At 33.6% G+C, this 15,888-nt stretch overlaps 1 protein-coding gene across 3 annotated transcripts in view; it reads right to left on the bottom strand.

The window, feature by feature from the left end:
- Nucleotides 1-4,570: 4,570 nt before the first annotated feature.
- Nucleotides 4,571-15,888, bottom strand: part of LOC125058565 — a 34,611-nt gene continuing 23,293 nt past the window's right edge. The window contains exons 3-10 of one of the 3 annotated variants that reach the window (XM_047662669.1): nt 15,718-15,800; nt 14,643-14,768; nt 10,062-10,785; nt 8,651-8,778; nt 8,048-8,215; nt 7,148-7,288; nt 6,479-6,619; nt 4,571-5,273 (exon numbers count right to left, since the gene is read on the bottom strand). In XM_047662669.1, the coding sequence (XP_047518625.1) occupies nt 5,146-5,273; nt 6,479-6,619; nt 7,148-7,288; nt 8,048-8,215; nt 8,651-8,778; nt 10,062-10,785; nt 14,643-14,768; nt 15,718-15,800 (1,639 nt within the window). In that variant the 3' untranslated portion in view covers nt 4,571-5,145. Of the gene's footprint in view, nt 5,274-6,478; nt 6,620-7,147; nt 7,289-8,047; nt 8,216-8,650; nt 8,779-10,061; nt 10,786-14,642; nt 14,772-15,717; nt 15,801-15,888 lie in introns of all 3 variants that reach the window. The other 2 variants (XM_047662668.1, XM_047662667.1) reach the window with 2 other exon arrangements.

Below are 15,888 nucleotides of genomic sequence, written 5' to 3' on the forward strand. Positions count from 1 at the left end.
CCAAATGCTCATCACATCGATGTTCGTCTCAGCCGGGGATCGAACCCGGGACCCATGGATTCGTAGTCAGGGGTACTAACCACTAGACCAATGAGTCGTCATATGAAACGGTTACATGTGAACATTAATGTTAACACAGTCAAAATCTGTTATAACGACATCGAAGACAATGTATGCGTTTTTACACTCCCAAGCGAAATTAGAGAATTATCACTAAATAAATTCAAAGCTCTTGTTAAATGTAAATTAATCAATAAAGCTTTTTATAAATTTGAGGAATATTTAAATGATCCTAATCCTTGGGATTGATTTGCTATCGGCGTTGAAACAGAGTTACTAACTGAAGCAATTTTTTATCTCTAAAATAAAACGACGATTCGATAAAATAATATAATTCGATTGAAATAAAACTATGTTACTATATTTACAACAATGGAGACTATAAAAATATAATTCATTTATATTTGCAGCTTTAAATTCTGTACGTAATCTTTTAATTAGCGCTCCCCACAGGGCCGGAATTAGGGGAGGACAAGCGGGGCTACAGTACCTTCACAATGAGGGGGCCCCACAACAGACTTCGGGAAAAAATATCTTAAATTAATTTTTTTTTTTCGAAATTTTTTTTTTTTGGTGTTTTACTTTTGTACAAAGATTATATTGTTCCTAAATTTTAACAGGAAATCTTTGATCTGTATTCTAATTTTTATATGTTTGTTAAATACTAAACTAAACTACTTGATTTCACAATAAATTATTGATTGTAAAACTAGACTGATTTTTTCAAAAGCGTATTTAAGTTTTATGATAACGGTGACCATAGTACTTCTTATACCTTAGGCGCTCTAGCGATCTTCAGCGCTGATAGCTACGCGTCATTCAAAAACGCTTCCTAGAAGTTCATATATCTCGACCATCAGCGCCGACGGTGCGCGTGCGGTCGGCGTGAGACTAAATTCAGCCTTATTCAATTTAATATGGCAAATAAATATTTCATCTCCGTTTTAAGTAAAGCACTCAACTGTTATCACAGCGACAATTAAAATTGATATGCCAAAGAGCTCTTTTCCAATAAAAAATCTAGGTATAAGATGGCCGAAGTATTTATTCAATAAAAGGTTGAATAAAATAACAATAACATTTTATTTACATCACAATGATACAAAACAGAAGTGAAACTAAATAAATGAAGGATGGAAATGGGTGGTCTTACTGCTAATAGCTTCTAGCCAACCCAACTATAAATAATATATTTTAAAAATACAATTCCGAACTTAAAACTACACTAAAGTTACTCAATATAAAAATATATACATGGTAAAGGTTTGGTACAATGATGTCATTTGTTTATTAAATGTACGTCCACAGATTAAGGCAAAAGCTAGTCTATATACTTGAGTCTGGCTAATGAAAGAAGATAATTGAATTTTTTGAAAACTTTCTGATGGCAACACAGAATGTCATTGAATTTCTTAGGTATAGTGCTTTTCATGAAAGAAGTCCCGCGGTGATTTTTGGAACTAAATTTGACAGGTCGGCAATGTTGTCATTCGTCGATGTTATCAAGTTCGTTAGTTGTGGTAGATTTTTGTGAATTTTTAACTAGCTTAGTGCATTTTAAAGATTGATTACGATGCCAAAAGTTGTAAAAAGTTCGGCTCGAGAAATGATATTAAAGGTGAAAGAGTTCTGTGAAGCGGAACATAAAAATCAAGGTGTTTTAATACCACTAAACAATGTTCGGAAGAGAGTTGCCGCCATAACAGGTACTTTTTAGAGTTGCCATTTAATATTTTTTTGCTGTATTGGTGGGACTTTTATGATATAAATTCGTTTTTGTGACAAAATTGAATAAATACATAACGTGATGAAACTAGGTAACTGAACGACTCATTGGTCTAGTGGTTAGTACCCCTGACTGCGAATCCATGGGTCCCGGGTTCGATCCCCGGCTGAGGCGAACATCGATGTGATGAGCATTTGGTGTTGTCCTTAGGTCTTGGGTGTTTAAATATGTATTTATATGTCTATCTATCTATAATATGTATGTATATCCGTTGCCTAGTACTCATAAGACAAGCTTCACCAGCTTAGCATGGGACTAGGTCAATTGGTGTGAATTGTCTTTAAAAAATATTATATTACATAAGCATTATAATCTTAAAGTTACTATTATTTTTAATTGTTCATAATTTAATTGCAGGTGTGTCAGAGAAAACTGTAACAAGAATTACAAACGAAGGTATAACAGCGGCGTGTACTTCGAAAAAAAATTTAACCCAACAATTATGCAATAAAACTCTGAATAAAAAATTGTATTGCGTTTCTTTACCCTCATCTTTTCCCTTATTTTCTCATCTTTTCCCTATAAGTAGGTAGAACACCGCTAATATATGTAAATAAAAATATACTTTTTACATAACAGAAATATTGTTTCATCGAAGTATGCAGAAAATAATATTATTTGATAAATTACATCTGCTAAATGTAAATAAAATAGGTAATTTTTTTACTCATAAATGGCCACATTACGTCATGCGATTGCAGCGCCGCGTCTGGGGGACTTCTTTCATGAAAAGGACTATACGTATAATTAATTGTCTTACTTCATGCAATTACTCATTTTTATTTCTATTATATATTTTTTCCGAATAGTTAACAGGTATAATAGCCTAAACTTTGTTTTATTTGATAGAATATATCGTTTCTTTCGCAGGATTTGATTGTGAATAAAGTTGTGTTTAGTTTTCATATACTAGCATGCAATGCTAGTAATTTTAAGTATCAATAGTAAAAGACTAAATACGTATAGTATTTAATTTCATAGAAATACAGTTACTACTTATCAATGTAAAAAATAATAAGATAAAATCAAGTAGGTTTAAAACACAAAATATTTCAATATTTTAAGGATACCATACAATTTTTTTTAATTTGCCGCGCTTTTTCGTTATCTTCTTTCATGGCTTACACATATTATGGTAATTAAATTGCACACATACCTGACATAGGCCATTAAAATAGTAAATTTTTAAACGTGTTCACAACCACTATCAGTGATCGAACAAAGTACTATCTACAGCAGTGAAAAACACTTTTTTACCGGATTGAAGCTATGTATTATTATAAATTTACAATTATTTTACATAATTTTAAATTTAACCGACGTTTAGCGTGCTTTACAGCGTGCGTGGTCACGGTGAAACGTCGGTTAAATTTAAAATTATGTAAAATAATTGTAAATTTATAATAATACATAGCTTCAATCTGGTAAAAAAGTGTTTTTCTATTTGTAAAAGTTATGTCAATAAAAGACAATACTATCTACAGTAGTGTTTCTCAACGTAGGGCCCATTGCCCCTCTCTGCCACATGTTCATTGTTAAGGGGTAGGAAAATTTGTTAATATTATTTGGAATTTGAATTTCAATTAACTGTGTTTCGTTAACATTTCCCTAGTTTTTCTTAAAACCTATCATTTAAGTTTCTCAAGTGTACAATTATTTTTTTTTAATATTAAAAACTATGAATTACAAATGGGCGGGAATTTTAGAAAAGCTAAGTTGGGAAACACTGATCTATAACGTATGCTCATCATCATGGAAGCAGAGACTGTCTAAACGAAGTTTAAAATTACATAACTAGACATATTCCTGTTATCAATATTATATACTTAAGAGTTATTTATAAGTAAAGAACTATTTACGTATTTAGAAGCATTTGATGCTTTAAGTATTTTGACAAATGAAGGCACGAGATAATCACATTCACGGATTAAAACTACACACATAAATCGCTTTAAAAATAATTATTAGCGGAAATCTACAAGTGTTGCCAACTTGGGGGTTTTCTCCCCAATCAGGGGGAAACAAGAAGTCCAGGGGGTTATATAGGAGGTACATTTCTTTAAGGGTACTTTATTCGAGTAATATAATCAAAAATACTTTCAGATTCGAGTGTACAACTTTTGTTTAGGATTTCTATCGATATTTAGGGGTAATTGAAGTTGATCCCAGGAACGTTCTCTAGGAGTTTGAATTTCTCTACGAGAGTAGCGTTGACTGGTGTTGAAATGTCTTGAATTTTTCAATTTAAAAGACCGTAATAATTAAATCTATATATATATATAATGAAAATGGTCTACGTTTGAGGCTCAATCACGCCTAAACCACTGATCGTATCGACATGAAACTACCACCATTCGATGCGAAATTTTTCCTAGATGGTTTATGGCTATTTATTTATTAAATTCCAACGTTCCTTCATTTTTTTTATTGCTGTTTTACTTTTATGAAAATTTATCCATACGGACTTCACCGCGGAAACATTCGGGGAGGCTTCCTAGAACCTCTAAACGTCAATATCTGTTAAAAACTCGATTTTTGAAATATTTCAATTTTCTTAGCGGGAAGTTAAAAAGAAGAATAATAAAAATATGAAAAAAAATAAAATAATGAAACATAAAATTTATTTTAATTCGTCCAGCAAAGCGGGCGCGAAACGGCTAGTTACTTATAAATAGTAAAGTCATTCAGTCAGTCAGGATTGACTTTTCTATTTAGTGATCATACAGCAAGTACTTTGTAAAATAGGTGGTGATAATAAATTCTTGTTAATATTTGTTAACTATATTTAAAATTATATTATATTCTACCAACTTCATTATGATCTTCTCAGGTTCCTGCTGCCCTGCCTTGCGATTCTGTAACTCACTTTTCGAACTCTCACAGCGGCTTTTTACGACTTGGCATTCTGACAAGGGAGCTTGTAGTTTTTTGTTTATTAGAACGCCAAATCGTAAAATGACTGCTTTACGACTGATTTAAGCGCGACCGCCATTGCGAAAACCGCTGTGAGATTTCGAAAAGTGAGTTACAGAATCGCAAGGCTGCTCTCCACTGTTTGGTCTATAGCTTCCTTTCCGCAGTTGTTATGGGTATCGTGGGAATCGTGAATTGCGTCAGTCATTATACAAAAGTCATAGTTTGCCCCAAGTTTCTCTACCCATAGGAAATATTCCATAACAAACTGTTCGCACTCATGTCACGCATTTTTGAGTTACGATGTTATTGTTAATGTATGAAAAATCTTATTAAGCTGTTTAATTTGAACCCACGAGATCTGAATAATAATGAAAAGGAGAAGATCAAGACTTGTTAAGCGCAGTACGCATTAAACTTATAAGCTCTGTGTACAACGTGCAATGTCGACTTGTTGGCTTGCAAATTTCTCGGTGATCGACCGAAACCCCATGTAATGAGCCCCTTCCAGGATCTATAAAAAAATATTAATAAAAAAAAGTAATAAAAATAAAAGCACATACAAATATAAACTTTTAATTCTACACAGATTATAAAAATAATGTGAGCCGTCTCGGGACGCCTGGCAGATGTGAAACATCGACATTATTTTGTAAAAGTAATATGCAGAAAAGAACAGATTGTGATAGGAACTAAATACGTCATAATGATAAAATAAAATATTACGATTTTTTTTCCAGATAACGATGACTATTCATTGAATAAACATTTATTTTCATTGAATACAAAAATTTACGAATTTATTTCAAATCGTGACAACATATTCGTTTAGTCAGTGACTTTGAAATACACACTCTACTGCATATAGACTGTATATATATACCATCATATAGAGGGGAGACGCGTCGCCACGGCATGCGTCGCCACGCCAGAAATCGGTTTTACGTGCGGTTATAGATGTTTCACATCAAAAAAATCAATCCGTCGACTTTTTGGGTCTAAGGCAAGTCGGTTTCCTCACGATGTTTTCCTTCACCGTTCGAGCGAATAAATGCGCACATAGACAGAAACATTGGTGCACAGCCGGGGATCGAACCTACGAACTCAGAGATGTGAGTCGCACGCTGAAGCCACTAGACCAAGACTATACACATGGTTGGGTAATACAAGGCATAATAACATATTAAACTCATGATATATCTTCAGTACGTTTTGATTTTGGTAATTTAGGACCTACTTCAATAAGACAAAGTTTTAAAAAATCCAAGTAAAGCATTGTATAAGTCACGCACGTTGATATTGCGACTGGCGGCCATCTTAGTGACGTAGTCGAACTGTCAATGTCAGTACCGTGCGCAAGGTCAGCCAGCGCTCACTCGTATTGAGTACCTCTAACACGTGTTTTTTATTGCTTTTTATTTTCGTTATTCTGTTTTATTTTTGTAGTTTAGTTTTGTTTTCATACTTATCAAGAAAGTAATAAACAGCCGTGCTCGTGAAATGATTATTAAAGTGGACAATTATTTTAACGCTAATAATGCTTCGGACATTAGTGAGGACATGCTAATTTCAGAGCGACATGTGACGGACATTTGAATATTATTATTAACTTTTTTGCTGTCTGTACTTTTCTGCGGTGGATGACGTCACGCAGCTGTTATTGTGACAAGGTTCCATCGCAATATCAACGTGCGGGGCTAGTACAAGTTTTATACATACCAGCGGAATCTATGCTAACAATCCTCAACCAAAGAACTGACATGAGAGTCCTGCAGGTCTCTACAACGCTGTGGACTGCTGGGCTGAAGGGTGAAGTGGCTGCTAACCATCTCTCCTGCAGGGAGAGGAGAAGTGGACAATCTGAAAAATAACATTTTTAAATCAAAATTTATTTTTAACGTAAATACAACGCACCTACATAGTTCTTTACCTCTTTTTATTATTGAAGAAAGTTATTTTTATACAAACATGTTTCCTAGAAACAATATACATTGCAAAACAAACATTTGTTGCGTCCGCTACTATACACATATCTTAATATATATAAATTACGTGTCACGTTGTTTGTCCGCTATGGACTCCTAAACTACCGAACCGATTTCTTTCAAATAGATAGCTTACATCTTCATTTATACCCGCAATATTATTGCAAATTATTTGTTTATTATTTGACAGTCACAATTCTAACAGATGGCGCTGTCTTGAAAGTACCAACGTTTTACATAAGCTACAATTTAATGGCATAACCACCAAAAAAGCATGGTGGTCCCATGACTGGTGTTCTCCTACCGTTTCCCTTGAATAGTTTACTACTATATATCACAAAAATCTTAGCCACAGCAACGCTTGGCCGAGTCTACTAGTATATGTATATATTATATGACTTACTTTTACATATCTCCAACAGTTCTATACTCCTTGCAGTTATTGGAGTCTTTATGTCAGCGAGTGGTGAACCCCTATGAGGCACGGAGTAGAACATGAAACCAGCGCTGTTCCGCCAAAGACCGGCCCGTTTTGATGGATTTCCTGTAAAAAAATCTTGTATGTAGGTGACTACTACTAGCTTTTTTTTGGGAATGGAATCTCGCTGTTGGCCTTAAGGGCCTTGACAGCTCAGCTCTGATCGTGCTGACTCCACCTGAACCGAGGTTTTAATTTTAAAACAAAAATAATAACTGCTGGAGTGGATACATTTATTTCTAAGAATATTTTTTTTTATTAAAAATTTTAATAAACATCGAATTATCACAGGGAGGCTCTTCCTGAAGAACGTGATAATAAGTTGGTAAGTTGGAAGATTCTTGTTAAATATATCAATATTTTAATATATTTAACAAATAGAATAATTGTTTCGACGAAACGAAATTTTTTAATAATTTACAGTAAACAAAATACTAATATTATAAAGAGGAAAGATTTTATTGTGTCCATTGAAAAGACTCCAGGACAGGTCTCGAAAAATTATTTCACTGCGATATCCCTAAAGGCATATTTTCAAAAGAGTTTAAAAATATTAGAAATAGAGCAAAGTGATGTAGTACAGTTTTATAGAAGACATCAATATCTACTAAAAACTCCTTGAAAAGTGTTTGACTTATATTATTTTTTCCTTTAAAAGTCCATTTACCGCAAGCTTTAGGCTATAGAACATCGTGCTACGGCATAATTAATGCGAGTGGAACCGCAAAGCATAGCTAGAAAGGAATGTCAATAGAAAATTCTTCTAAATTTACATTTAATGCCAGTTCTTAAAACAAAATTCGGGGATTAAAACTTTCTACTTACCACTATTTTGTATAGTTTCATCTTCTATCCCATTCGTATTACACAATGCATCATCACTTATATCATTACTATGTTTATCATTAAATCTATCATTAAATTCGTTTGTTCCATCATCAATTTCGTTTTGCCCCACTGACTCTTTCGTTACTTGTAAATGCGCGTCGTATGCTGAAATTGGACATTTAAAGCATGTTTAGAAACCTTCTAAAGTACAACCTTTTTAGGTCTGGGCCTCAGATTTCTGAGTCTGTTTCATGATTTGTCAATCCAATAGGCAAGTCGGTGATCAGCCTCCTGTGCCAAACACACGTCGACTTTTTGGGTCTAAGGCAAGCCGGTTTCCTGACGATGTTTTCTTTCACCGTTCGAGCGAATGTTAAATGCGCACATAGAAAGAAAGTCCATTGGTGCACAGCCGGGGATCGAACCTACGACCTGAGGGATGGACGTCTCACGGTGAAGCCACTAGGCCAACACTGCTCAACCTCCTAAAGTTACTAGATATAAACTGAAATATTTTGATAATTTACCATTTTTTAAGAGAAAATAATCTGGCCAAATTACGAAATTCATGCAAGCTAATATAAATTTACCATAACATACCATCACAGTAAATCTGCTTGATGAACAGACCTCCCTTCGAATGCCCAACCCATATTATGGGTTTCTGCCCAACTCCCAGGTCTAACAGCTGTGACGTCATTTGTTCTGCTCTCTCGTGAAGCCTTAATCTGCAAAATCGTTTGACAGTTTGTGAAAAGAAATTTAATAAAAAAAATACTGCCAGCGTTTAAGTGCCACAAGGACCAAAGGTTAAGAAAATTATCAATTCATTGTTATGATTAGTTAAATGAATAAATAAGTTAATTAAAGATTTTAAATTGCAAATACAGTCGACTGTCGATAATTTAAAACCTAAGGATCAGAGGTAAATTTAAAATTACCAAGAGTTAAAAATAACTAAAATCGTGATATCATTATTATGTATTAATTGAATACAATTCACAAATTTTTATTTTGAAAAGATTTTCGTAATCTTTTTTGAGTGAGCGATTCCGTCTATTGTCCAAATAGACGAATTAAAAAAAGCAATTGCCAGGTCTGTGCATGATAAACACTTTAAAATTTTGAAATTATCTCTCCTCCGCTGAAGAGATTCCAATTAAAGTAAAATTTTAGTCCCAGCTATAAGATTCATCTACTGACTCAACAAAAACCCACAAAATCTAATTTTTAATTCGCTCAAAATAATTATTCTTATTTTTAACTTTTAATTATATTTTATTTACTATTATATATACTTTTACACATGACTTCATTAGTTACACTGCTAACTTTTACTAATATTTTTTTTTCTACTAAGTATTGTTACATTCCTTTTCTTTCTTTTTTTGCGACTGAGGCGGAAACTAGCTCTGTGGCCTCTGGCAGAATGATCAGCGCTGTGGAACATTCTGCTCTTCAGCATTATGCTGAGCCAATTACAGCCACAGCACGCATTACACACTTGAAACGAACCGAATGGGAAAAGGGATTTTTTTATTTTTATTTTTATCTCTCATTATGTTTTTTATTAAATTTTTCCTTGATTATTGTGTTTTTGTTAGTTATAATTGTTATGTCTATGTCTAAATTATAGAGAGAAGGGAAGCTCGAACTACAAATTATCGCATTTTGGCGAGCTACTTACTATTCCTTCAACTTTAAATAACCGAGGGGATTGACATTGATTTTATTCAATTTATCGAGTAATTTTCAAGAGACCGGAACACATTCAAATTATCTATAGATAGTAGGTACCATTGTAGATGATCAATCGTTTGGCTGACACACCGACGCCTTTTTGTTTCTAATGTCTGTTTCTGACGTTTTCCTTCACCGTCAAGTGTTAAATGCTACCAGTCTATTGGTGCCTTGGCTTGACACAGCTGGGATCCGAACCTACGACCTCATGTACGTGCACGCCAAACGTACAATGACCAAAAGTTATTTAAATTAGATTTGATTTACATACCTTTTGATTTCTTTGATCCACAGCGGCCTCCATAAATACGGATCACTGGTGTAATTTATTGAAATAACTCTTGCACCAGGGAAGTCCTCTTTGATCCAGTCTTTGGGCCAACATGGTGAATAGCACATGTCACACACACACCCACAACCCACCTCACACTCACCATGACACTCACAATTATCATTTTTACTCTCGCAACTGCTTTTGAATAGGTCACGCACAAAATTCGCCTGAGATTCGTAATTCCCAACGATTTCAACTTGATCCAGCAATGTGTTGTTATAAAATTTCTCGGTTATAAACATATTTTCGTTCGGAAGTATTTTTTTCATGTCTTCGTAGAATTCGCTCACATTATCCACGTTATCTTTGAATATGTTTTTTAAATCATCGTTCAATTGGCTACGATCTTCATTATTCATCATATCATTAAAATCAGTTCTATTTTCATAATCATTTTGATCGTTAAATTCATTAAAATTAATGAATTTATTATTAATTCTATCTCTATTATATTTTAAGTCATTCATTTTCTCTCTAAAATCGTCCATTTTTTTATTAAAACTATTGTCTTTACAATCTTCGTCATCGCTTTGTGTAATCTGTATATTTTGTTCTGTCATTTCTGGAATTGAATTGGAATGTCTTCGTAAAGGTACAATATCGGGATTCATTTTGTAGTTCGCTTTCCATTCTCCTTGTCTCCATGTGTTACCTAAAGAACCTGAAATATTAGTTAATTATTAATAAATTATTTAATTAAAGCATTTAAAATATATCTTGGTAACTCCATCTTATAAACCAGTGGCGCTACAACCTTTTTAGGTTAGGTATTTGTCAATCTAGACAAGCAGGTGATCAGCCTCCTGTGCTTGACAAGCCGTCGACTTTTTGGGTCTAAAGCAAGCCGGTTTCCTTCACCGTTCGAGCGAATGTTAAATGCGTACATAGACAGAAAGTCCATTGGTGCACAGCCGGGGGCTTCAACAGCTCCAACTCCATCTTATAGACAGAGATAAAATTTAAAATATTTCCAATATTTTGATTTCAAATCGTTTGAAACGTATTTTTCGAAATATTGTGCAATTCTATGTACTTATTTTTAACCACAGCTTCATATATATTGACAGTTGACACTGTATATATACGGGACATACTTTAGTACATAAGAGACTTGAATTTTTGCCACATAGTGTATGTGTTACTGTTAAAGCTCGAACTGCAGTAAATACTAAGATATTCCAGTAAAAATAAAAATAAAAATAAAATAAAATATGTTTATTATGGAACATAAGATACATGTATCACTTATTCCACGTCATAGTAAAACCTAAGATCTACCAATTCCTAATGGTAAATGTCCCAAAAGGTTTGCGATTCGAACTCTTACCACCATTCCGTTGGTAAATCTTAGGATTTACATTAATGGCACGGTAAATGTTGAAAAACAAAAAAATTCACCTGCAGATCATCAGGATTACTTTGTAATTCTAAATGCCACAATAGCAATCCGTGTTGTAACAAGTGAAATGTTTTTTTTAGGTACCTTATGTCGGTGAGATATTCAGAGATAATCGTTATGTGTTTTTTCAAAATAATTTAAGTAAGTTAGTATTAGTTTGTACTTATTACTATCATATGATACCTTTATACCTTTGTACCTATGTACCTGTTTTGTCTAATAGTTCATTAAACTAAATAATTAAGAATTACTCATTGTTTTATTCCTAAAACCAACATCTACCAGCTGACAGTGGTAAAACCTAGCATATACTGAATTCGAATGGTAAAAGCTCGAAAAATCGTCATATTTTCAGAAATTCTTACATTTACCAAATCATGTCGGTAAATCCTAAGACCTACACTTAAATCTTAAGATTAACCGTAGTTCGAGCTTTTACAGTAACATATGAACCAAGGCTTTATTTTTACACCTTTTCTTTATAAGCGCGAGGTTTAGCGTCGGAATAACGTCATCAATTGTCGGCACACTCTCTAGATATAATTCTGTTAATGAACATTATGTTCACAGGCATCGCTACGGATAATAAGCGGTCGGATGTAATGTTCTTGATTCCTTGGAGGATGAGATGACCTTTAGTATAGCTACTTGTGTGAACACGTTAGCCCCGTCTCACCTCCCTTGGACAAGCACAGAAACTGGCAGAACAGGCGATCTAAACGACATAAATATAAGAGTCTTTCCTCCAGCTTTGATTTTGTTTCTTTTGGAGTAGAGACTGTTTGGCCAAGGTTCAAGTGCTACTAATTAAAGATTTCAGTTGGCTGGTAGTACCGGTGACCCTAGAGCTGGTGCTTGCCGTGGTTAACAAGGAAATGGTAGCATTAAAAACACTGCTACAGGGACAAACTTTATAAATTTGTTTTAATTCTCTATCCATTTTTGATTATTATTATTATTGAAGTGTAGAATATTGTACTTATAAGACTAAATACTTGTAAGACTGAAAATTGAATGACTTCACATGGAATATAGCAAATGCCTGCCAATATTCATAATTTCAATAACATACGAACTAGAAGCAAGTACCTTGCTTTGTAAGACGTAAGAAACGTTTTAGTTCGACCGTTTCTCTCTGCAAATCCGACTACCACGAGAGTCTTTTCATTTGTGTTAATATACACACTCACAAAGTGGCTTTGTATTGGTAAAAGAATTTTTTAAATCCATTCTGTAGATCCAGAAATTACCCGCAAGTGTTGTAAGTTTTCTATACAAAAATGTATGATTCATCATACATTCTACTAACTTGAAATATTGTCAACTATTTTGTATGTGTAGCCCGACCTACATTGACCGACCGTTTGATAACATCCATTGTTTAACATGATAAAGGATGCTTCTACGACAATATTTATATATAGATTTTTGTATAGCTTAACGGCTCGGAAACGACTTGTAATATTTACGTCTACTAATTGGAGTAATGTAGTTATAAATCAAGAATATTGGGAGCGTTCTATCATTCATTTGACGTGGTAACACACTAAAAAAATTAAAGTGGAAATGGGCCGGTCATACTGGCCGCGTTTGTAATGGCAGATGGGTCAAAAAGGTCCTATTTAGAATAGCCCAGTGGGTATTCTGTATATAATGGTGAGGACGCCCACCAGGAACCTGGGAAGATGAAATAAAAAAGTGGGGATTCGAAAATAGCGAGAAGAGACCTCCACTCCTTCGGATGTCGTGTACTTAATACAATTTTGGAATTAACTTAATGTTACCTTAATAAAGGCTAATTTAATTTATATATTATTTATTTATTTAATGTAGAACCCACTTACAACTTTGTCAACCGCGACTTGGAGCAAACACATTTATGATTTCGTTTCATATTTTTCTTATTGGGTGATTTTAATTTTCTTAATGGGTAATTACGCCAACAGTAATTATTTACATTGTCTATGCTTGAAAACGAAATGCATTTTCGAAAAAATAATACATTTTATTACAATTTACAAAAAAAATATTACGTTTGTGTATTATTATTTTGAGAACTTTGCTTACTTTTGTTGATAAGAGGAAGGGATAAATTGCAGTAAATCTGCTATGAAATACCAATTTGCTCAAAATCTTAGCTTACTGTGGTAATTAGGCACGTTGTGGTCTAAGATCCCGCTATACAACGACCTTCACCGAGATGCTTATTTAATGAAACTTATTTTATATATAATTTAATATGTCAATAAATATAATCCATATGGGTTGCCTAGCAAATTTCAGTCCAGAGTATTTTTAATTAATTACAAAAAAAAATATTTTTTTAAACATTTCACCGGTATGATTATTAGATAAATTCTATACCAATCGAAAGTATGAAGCCCATAGAATATGCAAAAGTTAGGTTGTTTTTAATCAATTAATTATTTATGTGTATATTTTTTATGTGACACTAAAGTATATATACATCTTTAGTATAAAAGAAGGTTATAGTGATACATATATAATACTACCCTGATTAAAAATATTGATTGAAAAAAGTTCAAAAAATTTACTACATGCTAATTATAAAAATATTTTTTTTTTTTAAATATTAATTAAACATACTCTGGACTGAAATTTGCTAGGCAACCCATATGGATTATATTTATTTACATATTAAATTATATATAAAATAAGTTTCATTAAATAAGCATCTCGGTGAAGGTCGTTGTATAGCGGGATCTTATACTATTGATATTTTTTTTTAAATATTAAAATGTAGTAAGCATGTATACTAAGAACCGGTAAATTTACAATATCTCTAACGGATATTAACGAGAATTTTACGATTGCTGAAAAGCACTCGAATTGTCAAGTTATGAAAATGTATTAATTCGCGGTTATTGTTAAAGATCTTTCAATTGCTTAGAGCTGTGTTGCCCTTCAGACTCGAGCACCTCTCAACCCTGAGGTCATGCTTTCAAATCACGGCTGCGCACTAAATATATGCGTAATTAATTATGGTGAAGGAAACGAGAGAAAATTGGCCTTAGACCCACAGACCAGACACCAATTAGACAAAGAAAATTATACAGAAATCTGAAGGATGGTTTTCTGGTACACCAGAGAAAACCTACCATATAATCCGTGAACGAAGATCACGTCAATCGTGTGGCTCGGTGGATTATGCAGGACCACACAGTCCACCAAAGGTACCGGATGCAAATGGTCTGAGCTTGCTGGGCGGGTCTTTGCGGGTTTTGCAGCTGGAATCAAAAAAAACAAAAATATAATTTAGATTTAAGAATCCTAACGAGAGGTTAATATTACATAATATACACGAACTGTTTGCGACGCAAAAACAAAGACAGAAGCCTTTCCTCAAACCATGATATTTTTCTATTTGGAGTAGAGACTCTAAAGGTCACTGGTAGACAGTACTGATGACAAGAGCTGATGCTTTTTTCAAATAAACAATACAGCATGAAAATGATGTAGTCTATCACAGTTTAGTGTTCTATGTATATGTCGCAGCTAACTAGCTTAATAAGCCGTTCAATAAACAGCCTAGCCTCTTGACTAAACAGCTGCAGCGCCGTTTAACTAGCGGCCTGAAAGATATTCAACCGTAGCGTTTGTAACAACATTTAATAACTGCTTAGGCTATTTGTACGATAGAGTGACCATGTGGTAGAAATAAAAGAGATGAAGTATCAGGTTTTCGCCTGGTAGATAGTACCGGTGACCCCAGAGCTGGTGCTTTCCTCGTTCAACGTATAGCATCGCAGCGAGGAATTGCTGCCAGCTTTACTTTTTAAGTGATATTTACTGAGATTTTGTTATTTGTATAGGACAAATAACAAAATAACAAAACCTATGGTGTACCACAAGGACCAAAATTTTTAAACTTGTTTTAATTTTCTATTTATTAATTTTTAATTATTATTATTACAATGTAGGTTAAGATGAGAGAGTATATTTGAGAGAAACATCTCTATATATTATATGATTTATGACGTCTCTGTAAATTATAGCAATTTCATCAAAATCCATTCATTAAGTTTCGCATATACATCAAATCATATAAACTTTCACTTTTATATGTAAGATATGTCATCGCCAGTGCGTCGCTGACCGCGATTACCCAAAAGCATTCGAATTATATAATGCCGGGTTTTGCACGTTCGTAAAACATTTTTTTTTATTATTCACCTGTGATAGGCGGCAATGGCGCAGTCAGTAGACGATGGATGAGAACCGAAGCCGTGCTCCAGAACGAAGAGACGCACCAACGTCTGAAATGGACAAAAAATATATATTTGTGGTCGGATTTTAAGTACTTTTTTAGTTTTATTTACTGAGGTTTTGTGATTTATCCTATGG

Source organism: Pieris napi, chromosome 18, assembly GCF_905475465.1.
Source record: "Pieris napi chromosome 18, ilPieNapi1.2, whole genome shotgun sequence".
NCBI lineage: Eukaryota > Metazoa > Arthropoda > Insecta > Lepidoptera > Pieridae > Pieris > Pieris napi.